At 46.8% G+C, this 23216-nt stretch overlaps 1 protein-coding gene across 3 annotated transcripts in view; it reads right to left on the reverse strand.

The window, feature by feature from the left end:
• The window catches only part of PTPRN2 (protein tyrosine phosphatase receptor type N2), a 1080816-nt gene that overhangs the window by 110764 nt on the left and 946836 nt on the right, over positions 1-23216 (reverse strand). For all 3 annotated transcript variants that reach the window (XM_050942222.1, XM_050942220.1, XM_050942221.1), the window contains one exon: positions 14424-14618. In XM_050942222.1, coding sequence (XP_050798179.1) covers positions 14424-14618 — 195 coding nt within the window. The remainder of the gene's footprint in view (positions 1-14423; positions 14619-23216) is intronic.

The raw sequence follows: 23216 nt of genomic DNA on the forward strand, positions 1-23216 counted from the left end.
CGCTGGAGTGAACATGATGATGCGTGCTCTGCCCCTGCGGAATTTGAGTAGGACCTAATGAACCAGTGGGAACAGTGGGAAGGCATAAAGGAGTTGGCCTTTCCACGGCATCAGGAATGCGTCCAAGATCGATCCCAAGGGGAGACCTTGGAAGGAGCAGAACATCTGGCATTTTCTGCTCTCGCGGTGAGCGAACAGGTCTATGTGAGGGAAAAATCTACACTTCTGGAAAACAGAACGCCTCACATGGGGCAGAGCGACCACTCGTAAGACAGGAAAGACCTGCTGAGTCAAAGCGCCAAGGTGTTCCGAACGCCTGGGAGAAAGGACATCACCAGCTCCATCGAGTGGGCCATGCAAAAGTCCCAGAAATGGATGGCCTCCTGATAAAAGGGGGGGAGGACCATGTCCCTCCCTGGTTATTTATGAAGCACATGGCCATTGTGTTGGCTGTAAACCCCGAGATACCACGGCCTCGCAGCTGCCGCTGGAACCCCTGGCACACCAGGCGGACTACTCTCATTTTTTAGGGGCATTGATGTGGAATGCCAGCTCCCGAGAAGACCGAAGGCTTTAAGCTCGGAGGTGACCGTGAGCACTCGAGCAGAGAGATGACGCGTCCGTCGTCAGGGGCAGTGAGGGCTGGGGCGGATGGAACCGCATCCCTGCCCACACCAGGGAGGGAGTTAGCCACCACTCTAGGGAGCCTAAGGTGCTCGAGGGAACGGTGACTACCATGACCATTGGCTCCCTGTCCAGGCGGTACGCCGAGGTGAGCCGGACTTGGAGAGGACGGAGGCAGAGCTTGGCGTGTTTGGTTACAAACTTGCGGGCAGCCATGGACCCAGGAGACTGAGACAAGTGCGAGCCGAGGTCGATGGGAAAGCCTGCAGACCTCGGAGGATTGTTGCCATCGCCTAAAACCGCGGCTGTGATAAGCAGGCTCCGGCTAGGTCGTAGAGCAGGATAGCCACTAGGAAGTCCAACCTCTGCGTGGGAACCAGAGTGGATTGCTCTATAGTAATCGTCAGGCCTAAACCTGTGAATAAGACCGTGACGATGCCCACGTGCTGAGTGGTTTGTGTCTCGGAGTCTCCTCGGATAAGCGAATCGTCCAGATATGGAAAAACGCATATCCGACATCAGCAAAGATAGGCGGCGACTATGGCCATATACTTGGTCAATACCTGTGGGGCTGCAGAAAGGCCAAACAGTCAGACTGTAAACCAGAAGTACTGACAGTTGGCTAGAAAGCGGAGGTATCCCCTGTGCGGAGGGAAGATGGCGTTGTGAGCGTACGCGTCCTTCATATCGAGGGCGGCATAGCAGTCCCCAGGAGGCAAGGATGGGATAATGGTTCCCAGGGATACCATGCGGAACTTCAACCTTATCCTCAACTGGTTGAGTCCGCGCAGGACTAGGAAGGTCTGAGACCTCCGTTCGAGTGGGGGACTAGGGCACAACGCGAGTAAAGCCCCTTGCCCCTTTCGTCTGTCGGCGTCTGCACCTCTTGTACAAGGAATTGCTCGTGAGAGGGGTCCCTGAAGGGAGACAGGGTTGGAACAGATTAGAGGTGGTACCCATGCTCCACCGTGCGCAGGACCCAGAGATGTGAAGTTAACTGGGGCCACGGCAGGAGAAAGCGGGATTGGGATCCCGGCCTGTGACTGGTACACCGCCCTCAGGCGCACCTTAGAAGGTTCGTCTTTGGTCCCCGTGGTAATTGCGAGGGACCTTGACCTTGGCTCTTTAGGGGTCCTGACGTTTGTCTGCGACCACCTTGGCCTCGCCGTTTGCCAAAGTCCTGTCTCTGGCTAGGCACAGAGTATGGCGGCTGGGGACAGAAAGGCCTGCGTTTGGTCGCTGGCATATGCATGCTGAGAGAGCGCATTAGGACCCTATTGTCCATCAGGCTTCGCAGCCTGGGGCTGTCTTTGCCGCGAAGAGGCCTCTACCAACAAAGGGTAAGTCCTGAATGGCATACTGCAGCTCCAGCCGGAGGTTTGAAACCTGAAGCCATGAGATGTACCTCATGGCGACACCAAAGGCCAGAGTTCTGGCTGCTGAGTCTGCTGCGTCCAACGAGGCCTGGAGGGACGCTCTGGGTACCTTTTTCCCCCGTCCTCCAAGACGGCAGCGAACTCTTGGCTGGACTTTTGAGGGAGAAACTCCATAAACTAAACTACCTTCACCCAGGTGCTATAATTATAGCAGCTAAGCAAGGCTTGTTGCTTTGCTACCCAGAGCTGCAGGGCCTCTGCAGAGTACACCTGGTGGCCAAGTAGGTTCATTCGCCAAGCCTCCTTCGGTTTCGGGGCTGGCGCCTGCTGGCCATACCAATACCTCTCCTTAACAGACTGAAAGACTAGTGAGCAGAGAGGAGAGTGGACAGACGAGTAGTCATATCCCTTAGAGGGCACCATACCGGGTCCTCTACCTCTGGGACCTCCTCCACCTCAGGTTGTCGGGGGGCATATCAGAATCGTAGTCCTGAGCATAAGATCTGCGCATGTGGGATGACACGGATGCGTGTCTGGATGGCCATGGAGGTACTAAAAAAAAAAAAAAAAAAAAAAAAAAAAAGGCATGGGCAGAGTCTCTGACTCTATCGGACCTTGCCCAACTCGGCACCGGGGACCGGCACCGGGAGGCGTACCGGTAGCTGGAACGAGATCCAGACCTGCAACCAGAACGGTGCCGGGAGGTTGACCGAGATCTCGAGGTTCGGGGAGAGGCTACAGGAGTCACGGTACCTGTCGCGGTGCCGGGAGTCGGAATGGTGCCGATAGTAGCGGTTCGGAGAACGGGATACCGACCAGTGCGGCGAGTGCGACCAGTACCGATGAGGAAAACAGCACCGGGACTGCAAGTGGTGTCGGGTGTGCCGACGGGACCTGGAGCGTCTGCGGGACTGTGACCATGAACGGTGCCGCTCTGCTGTGCTGACAGAGGACGGTCATATGAAGAGACTGTATTACCCGCACCGGCGGTGCCGGGGTCAGGCAGCATCGACTCTGTCATGGCAATGAGATCCCTCGCCGTTGGTAATGACTCCGGCGTGGCGGGAACAGCAGGCTCAACCACAGTGCATACTGGGGAGCTGTCAGACACCGGATTCGACGGCCCTCGTGGGACCGGGATCAACGGTACCAAGGTCGTCAGAGCTTCGGTAGGTGTCGGTGCCGGGCGATCCAACTTAGACAAGCTCTCTGGCTGCGGTGCAGTTGGCACGGAAGCAGCAGGAGCCGTAAGCTCAACCACGGCGCGTGCCGGGGAGCCATCAGGCACCGGATTCGACAGCCCTTGTGGGACCGGGATCGACGGTGCCGACGTCGTCGGTGCCTCAGCAGGTGTCGGTGCTGGGCGATCCAACTTAGACGAGCTCTCTGGCTGTGGTGCAGTTGGCACAGAAGCAGCGGGAGCAGTAAGCTCTACCACGGCGCGTGCCGGGGAGCTGTCAGGCACTGGATTCAATGGCCCTGGGGGACTGGAATCGACGGTGCCAATGTCATCGGTGCCTCAGCAAGTGTCGGTGCCGGGCAATCCGACTTAGACGAGCTCTCTGGCTGCGATGCGGGTGGCACGGAAGCAGCAGGAGCAGGGGGCTCAACCACGGCGCGTGCCGGGGAGCCGTCAGGCACCAGCAGGAATTGTAGGCTCTCTCAACCTCGGAGGAAGGGAGCGGTGCCGAGTCGACTTCAGTGCCGGCGACGGTCGGTGCCGAAAGGCCTTGGCAGTACCGGCGGGGTCCGGTGCCGAGGAGGCACTTCTGCCAACCGCTTGATCATCGCTCGGTGCCAAAGGTGGAGGGGAAAATGAAAGCCCTGCTCCTTTTTGTTCTCGGCTTAAAAGCCTTGCAAATAGGGCACTTAGCTGTCAAGTGTGATTCCCTGAGGGGCACTTCAAACAGGAGTCGTGTGGATCTCCCTTCGGCATCGGCTTCTGGCAGGCCGAGCCCATTTTAAAACCCGGTGAGCCGTGCATGGTCTCCGGCACCGGGCAGGGAAGGGGCTACTTCCTGAACCCCGCTAACTATTACTAAACTAACTATGTTAGCAAAGAAAAAACGTATAACTATACAAATATATATATAAAAGGATTATAACTGCATAACTATATACGAGAACTACGAGTAGCTAGGGAAGTGGAGGTCAGCTAAGCCGCGCTCCACTGTTCCAACGACCGACACGGGCGGTAAGAAGGAACTGAGGAGCAGGTGGGCCGGCAGGGGTATATATCGAGCACCATGACGGCGCCACTCTAGGGGGCGACCTGCCGGTCCACTGAGTTGCTAGGGTAAAAGTTTTCCGACGAATGTGCACGCGCGGCGCACACACCTAACTGGAATGGATATGAGCAATCACTCGAAGAAGAAGCACTGTTCTAGAGAACTACTCCCACCTCTCAGACCAAGGATTAGCAACCTTCAGCACACAGCCCATCAGGGTAATTCACTGGTGGGCTGTAAGACATTTTGTTTACATTGACCAGCCGCAGGCACGGCCCTCGCAGCTCCCAGTGGCTGCAGTTCACTGTTCCCGGCCAATGGGAGACGCAGATCGTAGCGGCGTGCTAGTCACCATTTCCTGCAGCAACCAAAGGTTGCTGACTCCTGTCTTACACCCTAAATGTCGTTAACAAGCCACATCTATGAGTCAGCAGAACCTCCACGGCGTCATGCAGAATTTAAATAAATTCAACAGGATGAATCAACCAGGGGCGGCTCTAGACACTTTGCCGCCCCAAAGCACGCCTGCAGGAGGTCCGCCAAAGCCGCGGGACCAGGGGACCCTCCGCAGGCAAGCCGCCGAAGGCACCTTGCCTGCCGCCCTAGCGGCGACCGGTAGAGCGCCCCCCGCGGCTTGCTGCCCCAGGCACGCACTTGGAGCCGCCCCTGAATCAACAGAAGAGCAGCACATTACACAAGGCACAACCTCATTCCAAAAGAAAAGATCAACCTCCTGGACAAGTATAGACGATAAACATTCTGGGCTGCCGCAGCTCTCTAGACATCTAGAAGCAGCTGAAGATCCAGTAAAACCCTAGTTTTCAAACCTGAGTAGCCAAAGGCAGGTGTACTCTCTTCATCCAGAGACCTCTTCCACTTCTTCCAGTGGCTGCCACCAGCTTTGCCTTGGTCTTATCTGGATCTTAACCAGAGCTGGAGAAATATTGGGGGGAGACGGATTCTGTGTATATTCATTGCAACTTTAAACTGGTTTGCTTTGATTCCGTTCATGGTCCTTTTGTGTTTGCTTTCAGCTAATAGTCTAATAAGCCAGTTCTCTGGGAGGAATTTTTGTCAAAACAAATTTAAGTGAATATTGCAAAATATTAATGGAAAATAAATTCTGATTATTTGCACTGAAACTGTCCCTACCTCGGAACAGAAACCTATCATGTGACCTGTGTGTCTAATCAAAACAGCTGAGTTTTGAAAATTAAAGCCTCGAAATGACCTTCTCACAATCAAATTCCAGATCAAGATTCACATTTGGCAAGTTATTTCTAATAATGAATAAAGTTGAGAAAAAGAGACACAATTTAGAAAACACACACTGAAATTCATAGAACGGTTTCCCTGCTCTAACATTAACCCCTTAATTCATGATTACTATTTAAAACTCATTCAAAAATGTGGTTCTGGAAATTTGTACAAAGTGAGCATGAAGCAAATTGACTGGAGGACTGACAGCAGTGGGGCTGGTGGTGGCAGGGAATCAAATTGAGAGCCGGGGAGATTGATTCTGCTGGGAACTTCCCTCTCCACTCAGCTCCTGATTTGAGTCCCCACCATACCACAATCCCCTGCTGCTCATGCTGGCAGATAGAAAGAGGGAAGTATTACTTTTGTGGTACCAAAGCAGTGGTTTAACTGGTGGATGTGGGGGTAGAAGCGGAGGCATGAGCAGAAACCCAGCCCTGGAGGAGCTGCTTTTGGTTGGCATTTCAGCACTCTGGGTTCTGCAAAACCTTTTAAGTCAGAGAAAATTTAGCATACCACTATGTTAGAATGGCAGAACCAAGCACTAAGCACGAGTCTTTCCACCCGCCCATCCCCAGTTTTTTCATATAATACACCCACACATTCAACAGAACTATAACTAGTCTTCTGAAAAGATGGCTGAGCAGCGACCTGATAGACTTATAATATGTTAAGGCTCTTATAAAGAGGATGGTAATCAATTGTTCTCCATGTCCACTGAAGTAATGGGCATAATCTGTAGCAAGAGCTTTAGGTTAGATATTAGGAAAAGCTTTCTAACAATAAGGATAGTTAAGCACTGGAAAAGGCTTCCAAGGGTGGTTGTGGAACCCCCATCAGTGGTTCAGGTTTTCAAGAATAGTTGGACAAACACTAGTCAGGGATATTCTATGTTTTCTTGGTCCTGGCCTCAGCACAGGGGCTGGACTTGACTTCTCCAGGTTTCCCACCCTGACAGCCTACCTTTCTATAACTCTACATACTAAGGACAGCATTAGGTTCTCTTTAAAAAGATACTTATTGCTGTTGCCAGTTATCTTTGTTGCATGCCATGGCAGCACTTTAACGTCCCTGCCCCTTTTGCCTTCCCGTTGGTGGCCCAGCTGGTAGGGTCCAGACTGGCAGGGCTGCCAATGGGGGGGTGTCAGCAATGTTAAAGCACTACCATGTCAAAGGATCTTACTTAAAGCGCCGCTGTGACAGCACTTGAACGTCGCTGCCCCTTCCCCCCGCCCCCGTTGACAGCGCTGCAGGGCCGCCAATGGGGGAAGCAAAAGGGGCAACCACATTGGAGTGCTGCCACAACACTTTAACATTGTTGCCACTTTTGCGCCCTCCCCCCCAAGGCAGCTCATGGGGGTAGGGAGGCAAAAAGGCAGCTGTCCCAGGGCCGGAGATTTACAATAGCCTGGGGCTCCCATTACTGTGGCAGCAGCCGGAGCCCCAGGTCCTTTTAAATCGCCACTGGAGACTGGGCAGCGGGAGTCAGGCAGCGCAGATGGGCTGGCTGGGGGAGGCTGACCCCAACCCCACCCTTTCTGCCTGAGGCCCCAACCCTTTTGGGGACCAGAGCAGCCCCCATACCAGGTAAGAATTTATTATTACTTTCCACCCCATCTACACCCATTTTTTCTTTTAAAAAAAATAAAATCTTTGTCATAGGCACTGTGCCTTCTTCATATTTGTACAGCAAACAGCACATCGTGGTGCTACCGAAAACAAAGAAAATTCAAACAAAAACCAAAATAGTCAGACATTCTTGTCTGCAGCTACTTGATCTTATTAGTAATTTTGGTTTCTCCTCCCTGCCCTCCTCACCTTTGACCCTCCCCGAGTAAGTCTGTCACGTAACAATGGTGGGCATGTGCCACTGTCACTTGGTGGAGAGCTCACAGGCTATAGATCAATCTCTTTCTTCTCAGGAAACATGCTCTCTGCTGCCTCTTTCTGCATGTTTTTGGGTTAGACACCAGGCAGAGAGTGTGCTGGTATCCAGCCTGGTGGGATCAGTCATTGCATGTTGGGCACTCCTTTGTTTAGCAAAGCATTTTAGATGCTATAAATCGAGGAGGTTCAGTGATTTTTATTAATGGTTTAGGATTAAATCAAAGCCTTGCAGCAGTTTAACAATTTAGTGGGCAGTTTAACAAGTGGCTTTGCAGTTCGTCTTTGCCATAATGTATTTTTAAATACAGTTCAGCACTATTTTACAGACCATTTAAATGACGTCTATAGGGGATACTCTCTGCTTCTCAAAGAAGATTTCTTTTTTTTTTTTTTTAAAGTGCGTGAAGAGTGCCTTTTTTTAAAAAAGGCCAGAATTACTATGGCAAAGCATAAAATACAAATACTGTTTGAAATCCCCACATATAAGTTCTAGGGGTCTCTATTCCTTTCTTGCAGCTCCACTCAAGTCCATGACAAACACTTTGTCAAATCAACATCAAGACTAACTCAAACCACATCATGTGAAAGATGAAATGCAGAACTTAAGTTTCCGTCTCTGTACTGTCTTAGGTTTGGATAGCTTCCCAACAGCACTTCTAGGATCTATGTAGTCCAGTGCTAGTTTTATTACAGAAAGTCCTCCCAGAATGGAAGGGTATCTTTTGAAGAGACATCTTCTGAACAGCCCACTCTGCACTCCTCAGGTTACTAAGTCCTAGCCTTCAGTCTCCCATTCTCTTTGCTCCCAGCATGCATAGTGGTGATGAAATATCCCATGTCCTTCTTGTTTGAAAAGCACTATGTGCATGAAGTATCACTAACACCTCGATGGTGTAATTTTTCCAAAAATACATTATTTTTGCACATGTTCTCAAAGGAAGACTTCTCAGCCTCCAGTTTTAATGTTTATTAAAAATTATTTTTGTTTGTGTGTTTAGAAAGGCAAGACCATTCACTCTCTTTCCAAGATTCTAATCTGTGCCTGGTGCTTTCAAATTTCACACCTTCTTTACTCATCTCCCACGCAAAAAAAATAAAAAAGCAAACCATGAAAAGTCAGTTCTGCTTCTGCAAACTCTCATTTCACTGACAAAATATACAATATTTAAACAGATAAATTTAGCACTGCCTCACAAAAATCATACAATCCATTTCTTGATTTTAAAATAATCGTAACTCGTTATGAATTTTCGTCAAAGAAGTAAGGATACAAATCAACATGAGTTCTTATCCTTCCCCTCACTCACCATGACTTTTCTGAAATTCCACCCCTTTTTTTTTTTGCAAGATCAAAAGGTATCTTAAATTATGACAGTTGCTTCTTCTTATTGTTCCTCACACTGCTACCAAGGTCAGGATTCAGAGTCACTAACATGGTGGCATAAAACATGCTTCTTGTTATATCCTCTATAATCAAAACTTCCATAGATCAAACACTGGGATCTTTTCACAAGATATCATCATTAAGAGCCGCGGCTTTCTATTTACCTTCTAAAAATGTGGGGTTTACAGACGAACCAACCAACAAGGCACAAAAATTACACTTTGTCACTAGTCAAAATTACCCCTCTGGGTCCTGAGTGTTTCTCTACTACCTAACACAAAGTAGTTTATACTACTACATGGGTCGGCAACCTATGGAACACATGCCAAAGACGGCACGCGAGCCAATTTTTAATGGCAGGCGGTTGCCTGCTAGTACTCCGCGTGCCATTAAAAATCCTGCGGACACGGCAAGCCGTGGGGTCCGCGGTCTCGGGCCAGAGCGCTGGCCGAGCACAGCAATCTGCCAGCCCTTCCCCCACCTTCCCCCAGAGCCCTGCCGCCACGTGCGCAGCGCTCTGGGGGCTGGGGCTGTGCGCTCCCGCGGGGCAGCGTTTGGCTCCGTGGAGAGGTAAAGATGCTCCCCGCTCATCCGGAGCCCTGCTGTTGCGCGCACATCACTCTGAGGAGCGGGGCGGGGCGGGGCTGCGTGCACGGCAGCGGCAGGGCTCCAGATGAGTGGGGAGCCTCATGGTAAGGAGGCCGGGGGGGACAGTCAAGGGCCAGAGAGCAGGGTGGGTGGGATCCCAGGGGGGTGGTTAGGGGTGGGGGTCTCTGGAAGGGGCAGTCAGGGAGCAGGGTGGGTGGATGGGGCATGGGAGTCCCGGGGTCTGTTTGGGGGGTGGATAGGGGTCAGGGCAGTCAGGGGATAGGGAGCAAGGAGGGTCCTGGGGGAGCAGTTAGGGTGGGGGGCTCTCTGGGGCGGGTGATCAGGGGACAAGGAGCTGGGGGGGGTTGGATGAGTCGGGAGTTCTGGGGGCACTGTCAGGAGGTAGGGGTGTGGAGAGGGGTTGGGGCAGGCAGGGAGTGGGAGGGGTTGTATGGGTCCAGAGTTCTGGGGGTCCTGTCAGGGGGCAGGGAGCAGTTAGATAGGCATGGGAGTCCAGGGGGTCTGTCTGGGTGCGGGGGTGTGGATAAGGGTTGGGGCAGTCAGAGGACAGGCAGGGGGTAGGATCCTAGGGGGGCAGTCAGGGGACAAAGGGTAGGGAGGCTTAGATAGGAGGTGGGGTCCCAGGAGAGGGTAGTCGAGACAAGGAGCGGTGGGGGGTTGGGGGTTCTGGTGGGGGCAATCACCCAGCCCTCTGCCCTGATCCCTGACCCCACCCCACACACACACAGTCCTCTGCCCTGAGCTCTGCACCCCTACGTCCCCCCCCAGGCCCCTGCCCTGAGCCCTGTACCACCTGGCCCTCTGTTGACTCCTTCACCCCCCTCATGACCCCAGCCCTGACTCTGGCACTCCCACACATACCTAGCCCCCTCACATCCTATGCACCCCGCACATCCCCATCCCCACCCCCACTCTGAGCACCAAACAGGAGTCACATTCCCACCTGCACCTCTCACACTCAATGGGAGCTGCCCAGGTAAATGCCCCCACACCTAAACCTCCTGTCCCAACCCTGAGCCCCCTCCTTCATTCTAGCTCCTGGCCAGACCTTTCACCCCCAGCCCTGTGCTCAGTGCACTCTCATCCTCAGCTCAGTGCAGAGAGAGGAAGAGAATGGGCCAGAACCAGGGAGAAATTAGGTACCCACTGTATGTGGGCAGGGCCGGGACCCCAGACCGGCAGCAGGCTGAGTGGGTCCAGCAGCCGGGATCCCTGCTGGCAGGAGCTGGAGGATGGAACCCCTGAGAGGCAGTGGGCTGAGCTGCTCAGCCCACAGCCGGTCTGGGGTCCCGGCTGCTGGCCCAGCACAGCCCGCTGCCGGTCTGGGGTTCTGGCTGCCAGACCCTTCCCAGCTGGCGTCCCGGCCGCAGGCCCCACTCAGCCCTCTGTCAGCCTAGGTGAACAGAACCCTAGACCAGCAGTAGGCTGAGTGGGCTGGTGGCGTAAGATCAATATTTTAATTTAATTTTAAATGAAGCTTCTTAAACATTTTGAAAACCTTGTTTATTTTACAATACAAACACTAGTTTCTTATATTACAGACTTGTAGAGAGAGACCTTCTAAAAAACATTAAAATGTATTACCAGCACACGAAACCTTAAATTAAATGAAGACTCGGCACATCACTTCTGAAAGGTTGCCGACCCCTGTACTACTATCAGCATTGCAGAGGCAATATATCGTGGAAGAGCAAAGTGGTATTCCACCATTTGCCAAATAGCAGCAAGCTGAGTTTAGGTTCTGGTATTTCTGTCTATGCACAAGGGCAAATAAAATAGGGTGGTTATCAATTAAAAAATTGAGGAGGGGGGAGGGATAGCTCAGTGGTTTGAGCGTTAGCCTGCTAAACCCAGGGTTGTGAGCTCAATCCTTGAGGGAGCCATTTAGGGATTGGCCCTGCTTTGAGCAGGGGGTTGGACTAGATCTTCTGAGGTCCCTTCCAACCCCAATGATCTACAATTCTAAGTCTGAACAGGATACCTGGGTAAGCTAAGTGAATTCCTCCTCAATGGTTTCCATAACAGATCTGCTCTATTTACAAGTCAAATCAAGATGTTTCCAACTATGAGCTCTTACTGCTATCTGATCACCACAATGTTATTTCCTCTGGGAAGATCCAAGCCACCACAAACAATACAGATTCTAGAGTCCTAACTCAGCCAGCTACTTCATTGCTGAGCACTGTAAAACTGAATACCACTTTACTTTACTGTTCCATAAGTCTGTTTGCTCTGCAGTGCTGACAATGCTCCCCATCCTTATTAGGCCCTTATTAACTTTTTCCTTTTTTTGTACTAAAGCATCTCTGCATAAAATAGCTATAAAGTAACTTTTTATTTCACGAGATGATAGCAGCAGGAGAGGATAGAGTTGGAAAGCATCTTATATATCATCTGATTAGAGTGACCAACGACATCTACTAACTACAGGATGTATGAAAAAGCTGATCACTTGCATGTTTTTCTTGCTGCTGAACTCAAACAAGCAGCTCTCTCAAGAGACATGCAAAAAATTCAGGCAAATAGGGTATTATGGTTGCTTGCATTTACTTTTGACCAAAACGTAAATCAGGTCAGCTCTCAGGTTCCTGCAAGGGTGCCAACATAAATTCCAGTGCCATGCATGTCAATTAAGTTCAATCAGCTGCTTCAAAGGAGATCCTTCCATAAAAACTTTACCTAACTTTGCCTTAAAGAAATCTAGCACTTATACTATAACTACCTCTTTAAGTAAACAATTCCACTGTTTGCTTAACTCTCCTATGAAACGTGTCTCGATATCCAAGCTAAATGCATCCTTTCAAATTATAACCCCCTTTTTTGCTAATTGTATCCTTGATGTCTATTAAGAGTAATTCTTTTCCCTTTTCTGTACCGTTTCCCTTTCCCATATTTAGAAACAGGCTTCTTTGAATTGCTAGTTTTTGTTTGTTCATTTTAGGCTAAACAGGTTTAATTTTTTTTTCACTTTCTCCTTATAGGTCATACTCTCAAGGCATTGTAGCATTTCAGCTGCCCTTCTTTGAACCCTCAACATCTAAGATGTAGCATATGTTGTTAGATAGCTAACATATGCATGAGTTCATTCAGGGTTAAATAGAATTGACTGAATTATGGACACTGAACCAGCACTGCCACCACAGTCCTCCTAATCAATCTGTTTGTTTTTTAAAACCCATTCATAGGTTGCAAACAGATGGCTTATTTACACACACACACTTAGCTGAACTTTTGGGAATATTCCTAGATCCAGAATTAACACTACTTGGTTCCCTTATGCAAGTTTCTTTCCTGTTCATTTGGCTGAGTGTGATATTTAGATTTATTTTAGTAATATCTTTGTAAACTATTTTGCTCCATTTAAACTAGTCTCATTAACTGTCTGCAAACCTTAAGCACATACATTGCCATCTACTTAGGCAATTTTGTACTTTTTGTTTTACTCACAGATGCCTGGGATACAAGCATTATATCACTACTTACTCTTGTGCCCTTCCTTACTTCAGGGGTTATTTGAAAGGTAGGGTTTGGGGGTGGGGTATGTGTTGGTAACTACAATGTCCCAATAACTACAGAAACACAAAAACAAGTGAAAGGTTGTCGTTCTGAGTAGGCGAAAGTGGGATTGTAAGAGCCAAGGTCATTGACCTTTTGGGTAACATATCCATCCCTCATTCCCAGGTGCACTTGTGCATCTGTTATATATCAGGTTAAAAACCTAACTCTCCTGTTCGGAAATGTATTTACCCAGGAAAGCGCTGCTCAGACACAGCATCTGGTTTTCAAGCAGATCCTGCTTTTACTCAGCTTTATAACTGCGCTGACCGAGGCTGACGGAGGTCAGCGACTTGGCTAAGGTCGAACTGGCACTCTGGCTTCCATTCCATTTTCTATTAGGCCATATGGCTTTCCCATAAAACTTGGAAAACATTTAAGTAGGTGAGCAGCTTTATCTACAAAACCATAAAAAGGGAAAAGGTGCAGGAGAGAGGGAAGCATGATGAGACAGCATGACACGGACAGAGCACAGATTCTTTCCCAGAAATCCCATTGGTTCGCCTTCTCAGAGCTATATAAATACATAGCTAGTGCGGGGCAGCAATTTATTGATTGTGATTAGGTCCATCTGGATAATCTTAACAGAAGAGGGTAAACATAGAAAATATAATAAATAATAATACTACCACCACCTAGCTCCTTTCATCAGAAGATCTCATGGCACTTTACAAAGGAGATCAGTATTATTACCCCCATTTTACAGATGGGAAAACTGAAACACAGGCATGTGAAATGACTTGTCCAAGGTCACCAACAAAAGCAGAAATATAACTCAGGTGTCTTGAGTCCCAGTTCAGGGTCCTAACCTCTAAGTCATGCTGTCTCCTCTGGGTAGTGAAAAGCATTTCACTAGCCATATACATACATACACCCATGTGAATAAAGTGGCCATTTCCCACAATGTTTTCTAGCCCAGTCTTCACAAACAAAACGTATTTGTGCAGTTTCAAACATGAGAAAGATCGAATTACTTTAAAGGAGAAATATCAGGTTAGGCCAAAAATTCAGATCCCCCTCCACCAAATTTCAATTAAAACAATTATTTACACACTGTTAATATTCTACTGCAGCTTTTGCAGCACCATTATACTGCATGCCACAAAGAAAAACTGACCAGAAATCAAACAGTCTTATTTAATTGTCCAAGCCAAGTAAAATGGTGAAAGTAAACCAATAGGACAAAAGGAGAAAAAGCAAATTATCTTCTGTTTAAAAAAAAATATCTATTTTAAATGTCCAAGCTCAGAGAATGTATGCTAAACAGAAAATGAACAGCACAGTGAAAAGTAATGTTTTTTTTAAAACCAGTTTTAGTTTTAACTATTTAAAGGTTAGATTAATCTAACAGGTGAAGGTTTTGTTGTTGTTGTTTTTTAAAGTGTTGTAAATTGACAGCATCCCTTTAGAAGTTAAATATTTTTCACAGTCTACTTTAAATTGATGAACTACCGATTTCAATTTTGATTACATTTCACATGCCATAAAGGAAACTCTGCTTACCAGGATCATGTGACCGGTGGAGATGTCCATGTTAGACTGAACTGGTTCTTCACACCAGGATGATGTGCTGCTCCGAGCAGAGGGGCTAGCAACGGGCCCATCACTAAACTGTGACGAGACACTGTTTACGCGAGAAGTGTGAAGGGGCTCTGGTCGATCAGATGATTTTACAGCCATGCGCTGACGGCACAGCTCCTAAAAGACAGAGAGAAAGAAAGGAACAATCTGGAGTTAATAGCAGCCACTATGGAATAAAAGTCTGCTAAAGACAACACTGTTTACAGTACATCTCTAGAGTGGAAGTGTTTTTCTTCCCTTAAGGGCTAATAGTTTGGTATTCTGATACTTCTCATATATATGTTTACTAGACCCACTATATGAAATAAACTAGATGCTGACCATCCCAGTCTCATGCAAAAAAAGTTTAACTATGAGTGCATGCATGTCACTCTTTTAAGACTGCCTCATAAATAATATTTTGGGGTTCAAATTCTATTAGCAGATGGATAAGTTGTTTTATACCATGCTTCATTCTATGACCCTAATTCTGCACTGTACAGCCCACTCAAGTTAATGGGGTTGCTCAGGTGTAACAGAGCAGAATTCAGCCCTGAATTTGCAAGCTCAGCAAGCAATAGCAACTGAATTGATATGCTCTCTAATATAAATTCTAGTTGATAGATGTGCCATTTCTCTTAATTAAAATAGAGCATACACACCCCTTATTCCTAGATGTGGGGCACAGAAAATGAAGAATGACATTAACAAAGAATAAAAAAAAAAAGTCACGTGCTATAAGCAGCTTTGACAAAGAAAGAAAACTGAACCTACCAGACATCCCAATCCAACCCAGATAAAAACGCCAAAACCAACAAAAATCTACCTTAAATATGGCATTTCAGTTGTGCCATACATGAAATTCGTGTCTAAAATATATTGTGTTTATACAATAAAGGAAAATGCTGCTAGTACATATGTTTCCAGAGAAACAAGGTACTACATTTTGAAATTCTGAATCTAAATTGGCTAAATAGACCCCTGGTTATATTATCTCTGTTACAATGCATTTAAATTCACCCAGGTGCAGTACAATTTCAAAGTAAATAGTAAAATTAGCATTTTTACATATGTCTATTGCCCATGAAGGATTTTTGGAAGCCTATGCTGCACAGTAAGCCTGGCTAGGTTCATGGTGCTTGGACATATTGTACATGTGGTGTGGTTGCACGTTTGTCTCCAATTACTTATTTTACAGAGACATGTACTAAGAGCTTAGTTACTTGCCTCTGGCTATCAAAATAGATTTTGAAGAATCCATACTGTTAAAATGCGATGGCCTCTGTTTTCTTATTCAATAAAAATATAATTGCAACTCAAGAGTCATCAGTAGGACCACTTTTAAAAATCCATATATCATAGGATATAAAAGGTTTTCTTCTTGTGACAGAAATGCATCCATTTAATGCACAGAATTCTTTTTTAAAACATACAACTGGTAGCTTTCCCTCAGCACAGCTGTGACAATGGCTCTGGCATTCAAATCTATTATCCTCCGTTCCCAATAAAAATTGGAATATAATCATATATCAAGATAGCTCTTGCCACTTCTAGGCAACAGACTAAAGATCTATAGGCCAAAGACAATCCAAATGGTATACATCTGCCCTTAATCCTAAGCCGCCATTTTACTCAGTATTAAAGATCTTTCCATAGTGCAAGGTAGTTTTTTTTTTTTGCGGGGCGGGGGATGGAAGGAGTGGCACACATTTATATATAAATTAAGGAGCGTGAGAGACAAAAATAGTATAATGTGTAATATAAAAAGATACACATTACTCACTTGTGGCAGATGCAACAATTATGCAGATCATCCCAACTGAATGTCCATAAAACCCCAAAATATAACAGTGGTGTGGTTTTTTCCATTTATGCCCCTTTTTACAGAAAAAAAAGGGGGTTTATTTTTAAATAGAGTGTGGCTTTTTTTGTCTTTTATACTGACAGTTTTCCATATCTCCTTGTTTGTAAATCTAGGTGCCTTAGCCTAGTCTACACTACATAGGTTCTACCAATAAGCTATACTGGCAGAGCTCCCTAGTACAGACGCAGCATATATCGACAGAAGGAGGTTTTTCAGACAGCATATCTCCACCACCTTCCTGAATGATATTAGCTATACTGACAGAAATATTCTTCTGTCAGTATAGCTGCATCTATACTGGGGGTTTTTGCCAGCACAGCTATGTCAGCTGAGGGTATGTGGTTTTTCCACATCATTGAGTGACACAGCTTTGCCGACAAAACTTTGTAGTGGAGATCTGGCCTTAGTTACCTAGTACTGACCATAACATGACAAAAATATGAGAATAAAAATTTAAAGTCTAAAAATTAAATTTGAAATAGCTTTTATATTTATTAGCGTGTTGTGATGTAAGGTAAGATATCAAAACTATCGGGGCAAAGCATTTACATCACGAGGAAGTCTAAGTTCTCTGCTTTGTAAAAGGATAAAGCAGAGTGTTTCTCTCTCTCTGAAGGGTCACACAAGCTATCAGACCTTAAAAATATCACTAGTTAAGAATGACTTTTGCTAACCTTTGAGTTACCTTGGGACAAAATAATTTTAAATCTTCCTTTAAAAAAAACAAAACAACCCACACACTCCACATTTGGGAGAAATTCAAAAATGTTTGTGTGATGGCTTTTTAATAAAAAAAGTAACAGCTGTTCGGATGTCTAAATATTAGACTTATTCCTGGTAGGGATGAATTATTGGACAAAATGCAGGTGAAGTGGTTAAAAGTAAAAAATAAATGTAATTTTTCATGACTAAGAGGTAAGTGGCCCTGTACCATATTTGGCTCTCCCCATAATGTGGAATCATCCAGGAACCTGCCTAGCCCTGGAATAAGTTCAAGCAGTCTCGGAGCTGCTATAATTTGTGCTCTACTGCTCATAGCCCTTACAGAGAATTGCAGCTGCCAAGGATAGTCAGACCACAGTGGATCCCCTGTCATGACTCCTATACTTAGTCGTCCAAGGGAGTAGCATAGCCAGCTATGAAGACTCTATGCCATACATGGAAACCACAGCACTAGGGGTATCTGGGTGAGCACATGTGATGCCTTTATGACACTTCAGTGGTGAAAACGGGCCATAGAGGGGCTACAGGATAAGGAAGAATCATGTATAAGTTACCAATGTTCCTGTTTTTGAAGATGTAACCATCTGCTCCAGCGGCAGCTCTAGGACGGATTGTGCTTCCTGCATTCTTGAGAATGGCTATGCTGTCTTCTCCCTGCCCCTGTGTGGGATTCTTTGTACCTCTGGTAGTAGCAGCAGGAACTGATCACAAGAACTGTGATACTGGCCAGTCCTTGCAAAGGGCATGGAGGGGAGGCACTGTTTGTCCTCACTCCTCCCCCAGACAAGGCCAGGGCACCAGCTTAGTCACAATGTTAGGAAGGCTTAAGGAAGTGGTCTGGGCTGTACACCATAGCCAAATATTTTATTTTTTATATATATATATATATATATATATATATATATATATATATATATATATATATATATATATATATATATATATATAAAAACAAATTAAATAAATAAATAAATAAATAAAAGACAAAACGGGACCTCCACGGTAGGCATTACAAATATTTATTCAACCTGACTGAGTTGTTAATATCACTGAAATTCCATCACTGGGTCTTGACAAGGTTGACACCACTTTGTTTAAGCCCCTCGTCAAGCCCTAAACATTTAATACCATAGTTAAGAGGACCATCAGCCATCTACACATTTCTCTGCACTCTCGAGTGTTTACATTTTTAAATTCTGGAAGCAACAAACATCATGCCCACCAGATGAGGTTCAGAACCCAACACTGAACCCAGACGTGAGGGTTCCAAACTGAACTACGAACTCAGTGAACGTTGGTATCAGCACGGACCCATTTAATAATCATTTGCAAAGAGAGAATTCAATTTATGCATCACGCTTTTGTATTTAACATAGCCTTGGCCACTATTACTATCCTACTGTGAATGTAATGTACTGTCTTTGTATACTGCTTGTCATTCTTCATTTAAAAGCATCATTTACGCCTAAAAAAGCAATCATGCTACATACAGTGATATATGAAGGAATGAGCCTTCTGACCCTTTTGGGCTATGATCTAATGGATGGGTCGGACACAAACATTTATTTAAAATGTAATTTGAAGTTTATGACATTATTTCCCATTACATAGGAATTGCTATCACATGGAGGCAGTGCCTCTGTTTTTTTTTTATTTCCCAACATTTATTATCAAATTTATGTGGAAGTGACATGTAGTATATAATAGAAAACTAATATCACAGTATGACAAAAACTGCAATAACCAAGATAAATACTCTGAAAATAATGTCCAGTTAAATGAGTTTAAAGTACAGTGTTATAATCATCTGTAGGAAGCTTTTTCATTTGAGAAAGAAAACTGATAACCCTAAACACATCATAAACAATAATTTCAGAGAAACCTTGGAACTCTTCCAATAAGATTTTGAAGTGGTCCTAATTTTTTATCATCCCACAGGGAGATGGAGGGGTGAAAAGGAACATTAAAAAAAAACATAACATTATAAAAAAAAGTGGTGTTAAAGTAGATAAATCAAATCTTGAATTGGGATTAACACACTGTAGATTAGTGGGTACATACAATTTAGCCAATTCTAAAAGAAGAGCCTTAATTCACCCAGTGTTCCTCATTACAGGCACAACAGTTTGACTTCCTGCTCCTGGGTTGAGAAGGCAATCTTAGCGCAGAACTTTGTAGACCATTATACAGGGAACTTATGCAGTGAGAGGCCACAGTAATGAAATCTTACTACAGCATTTTTTTGAATTTTGATTGAAACTCTCTTCAAGCAGCCAGATAGCAGCTGCATTAGTGAAAGCCTCTCTTTAATCAAAAAGACAGAATGGACACATGGTTTATACATTCCTGGCTAGGACTCCTAACTACCACAACTGATTTTCATGCATAGTCTCAACTCCCTGCATTCCCACCAGACGCCAGGAGGCATCATGCCCACTCAGAAATGAATCTCACTCTTTCAATGAGGTGTCAAGCCAGGGCTGCTTTAGAAATGCAGCCAACATAATACGGCAAGTGCCATCTCTTCTTCAGGATGTCCCTGTTCCATGACAGTATTGCGCATTTGCTGCCACATGCTTTTACAGTGGATGACAACCGTCAAGTATCAGAAAAGTGTAGGAGAGGAAACTAGAATTCAGAAGAATTTATATCTACCAACAAGACAGGCCAACAATGCACCAGGTTTGTATTTAATAACATGGGTTACTAAAAGGTCTATCTTGAAAGATACCTTACAATGGAGCATACATGTGTTAAGTTCATAGCAGAGGATGACACTCAAACTAGTCTGAGGTAGGGCTTCAGTGCTAAATATCAACTTGTTTCCTCATATGTAGTGAATAATTAAGCTTTCCCTAAATCTGAACCTTGGGCTCCACCACAAAGGAGTCTAGGAAGAAATTCTCAGAGCATGCCGAGTATTTGCTCTAAAAAGTGTACTGTTAACCAGAGATAGCATAGTGACATAACCAAGTACACAGCCTCCCTGCTCCATCTCACAAATCCTCTGATAAACATGGCAAAGTCCAGAAAGACCCTTTTATGTATGCTGATTCTGCTTATGCATAACTGTGCAATACATGACAGTATGTAGTACAGGCAAAAGTTAGAGCACAGAACTAACTAAATAACAAAATAAAACCAGATGACTCCTTGCCATAATTAGTCAGAAAAAGGAATCTGATCAGCACAGTAAGGTGCTAATATCAGGAGATGAAGATGGTAGTTAAGGGATGCCTGATACACATCTCTTGCTTATGCTCATTTCTTTTAAAGATGAGCTGTTGAGTGTTGTCACCATCTATTCAAGGTGTCTTATATGCAGATAATCACAGTTTATTAAAATGTGTCCACACAGTCTGACTGTGCTCCGTCTGTGTGTCTTGAGGGGCTTTGTGGTCCTAGCCCAGTAGCAGATTTTGGCTCCTGAATCATTCTCACCTAGTGAAAACCAGTAGACTGCCATAGGAATCAGAAGATGCCTTGCAATCCAAACTCCAGGTTACATAGACTTACGGTAAAAGATCCTAAACTCCAGATAGATAGTTACATAGACTAAAATACTGAAATGATCAAGAGACTCACTTTGTAGCGGTGACCCATCTTTCTCAAAAGTTGATATAACCGGTTATAAATGGAATTGCTTAGTCTAGAGTAAATACATGTAGTCTCACAGAATAAGACGGTTACTTACCTTTGTAACTGTTGTTCTTCGAGATGTGTTGCTCATATCCATTCCAGTTAGGTGTGCGCGCCGCGCGTGCACATTCGTCGGAAAACTTTTACCCTAGCAACTCGGTGGGCCGGCAGGTCGCCCCCTAGAGTGGCGCCATCATGGCGCTTGATATATATCCCTGCCGGCCCACCCGCTCCTCAGTTCCTTCTTGCCGGCTACTCCGACAGTGGGGAAGGAGGGCGGGTGTGGAATGGATATGAGCAACACATCTCGAAGAACAACAGTTACAAAGGTAAGTAACCGTCTTTTCTTCTTCGAGTGATTGCTCATATCCATTCCAGTTAGGTGAATCCCAAGCCTTACGTAGGCGGTGGGGTCGGAGTGAAATGTGGCAGAATGAAAACTGCTGAGCCAAAGGCTACAGCATCTCTTGACTGTTGAACCAGGGCATACTGCGAAGCAAAGGTATGGACCGAGGACCAATGGAGCTGCGCGACAGATCTCGTGGGTAGGAACACGAGCCAGCAAGGCGGCAGATGAAGCCTGAGCCCTGGTAGAATGCACGGTGATGTGGCTTGGGGAAATATGAGCCAAATCATAACAAGTTCGGAAGTCTGCCATCACCCGAGATGTGATCCTCTGAGAGGAAAACAAGCAAGCCCTCCCTTTGGCCCGCTACCGTGACAAAGCTGGGGCACCTTACGAAATGGTTCTGGCAGCGCAATATAAATGCGAGCACTCCACAGATGTCCAAGGAGTGCAATGGTTGTGCCCATTGCGTTGAGCTGTGGGTAACATGAAAGGCCGAAACCACCTTAGGGAGGAAAGCTGGGTGCGGTCATAACTGCACCTTGTCTTTGTGAAACCTAGTGTACGGCGGAACCCTCGTAAGAGCTCTGAGCTCGGAGACCCGTCTGGCCGATGTAACAGCTACGAGGAAAGTTTGTCGTCCAAGACGGGTATATCAGAGGGCCAGTCGTGAATGGCTCGACTGGGGGAGACATAAGTCTGATTAAAACTAGGTTGAGGTCCAAGGTTGGGGCTGGCGGCGCACCCGAGGGTGCAAGCTCTCCAAGCCCTTGAGGGATCTCGAACCGATAGAGTGTGAGAACACGGAACGTCCACCTTAGCCTGGCTGGAAGGTAGAGATGGTTGCTGAGTGTATCCTCAGCGATGATACCGCCAGGACCTGCCGCTGAAGGCCAGAGGTAGGCCAAATAGAGGGGGTCGAGACCTCAGCAGGAGCAAGATCGAGCGTATTGCAGCTGTAGAAGAAACGCTTCCACCTGGCCCGGTACGTTGACCAGGTGGAAGGCTTCCTGTCACCCCAGCTCAGTTACGCAGCGGCCACACCGTGAGGCGAAGAGGCTGCAGGTCCGAGTGACGAAGCCTGTTGTTGCCCTGAGTGATGAGGTCTGGGTGGGGTGGCAGGGTAATTGGGTCTGTTATTGACAGGCCGAGCAACGTGGTATATCAGTGCTGCCTGGACCACTCTGGAGTGATCATGATGATGCGCGCTCTGCCCCTGCGGAGTTTGAGCAGGACCTAATGAACCAGTGGGAACAGTGGGAAGGCATAATGGAGTTGGCCTTTCCACGGCATCAGGAATGCGTCCAAGACCGATCCTGAGGAGAGACCTTGGAAGGAGCAGAACATCTGGCATTTTCTGCTCTCTCGGTGAGCGAACAGGTCTATGTGAGGAAACATCTCCGCTTCTGGACAGCAGAACGCCTCACATGGGGCAGAGTGATCACTCGTAAGACAGGAAAGACCTGTTGAGTCAAAGCGCCAAGACGTTCCGAACGCCTGGGAGAAAGGACGTCACCAGCTCCACCAAGTAGGCCATGCAAAAGTCCCGGAAATGGATGGCCTCCTGACAAAAAGTGGGGGGGGGGAGGACCATGTCCCTCCCTGGATACTTATGAAGCACATGGCCGCTGTGTTGGCTGTAAACACCTAGATACAACGGCCTCGCAGCTGCCGCTGGAACCCCTGGTACTCCAGGCGGACTACTCTCATTTTTGGGGCATTGACGTGGAATGCCAGCTCCCGAGAAGACCAAAGGCCTTAAGCTCGGAGGTGACCGTGAGCACTTGAGCAGAGAGATGACGCGTCCGTCGTCAGGGGCAGTGAGGGCTGGGGCGGAGGAAACCGCCTCCCTGCCCACACCAGGGAGGGAGTTAGCCACCACTCTAGGGAGCCTAAGGTGCTCGAGGGAACGGTGACTACCATGACCATTGGCTCCCTGTCCGGGCGGTACGCCGAGGTGAGTCGGACTTGGAGAGGACGGAGGCGGAGCTTGGCATGTTTGGTTACCAACTTGCGGGCAACCATGGACCCAGGAGACTGAGACAAGTACGAGCCGAGGTCGTTTGGAAAGCCTGCAGACCTCAGATGATTGTTGCCATCGCTAAAACCGCAGTTGTGATAAGTAGGCTCCGGCTAGGTAGGAGACCAAGATAGCTCCTAGGAA

Source organism: Gopherus flavomarginatus, chromosome 2 (assembly GCF_025201925.1).
Source record: "Gopherus flavomarginatus isolate rGopFla2 chromosome 2, rGopFla2.mat.asm, whole genome shotgun sequence".
Taxonomy (NCBI): domain Eukaryota; kingdom Metazoa; phylum Chordata; order Testudines; family Testudinidae; genus Gopherus; species Gopherus flavomarginatus.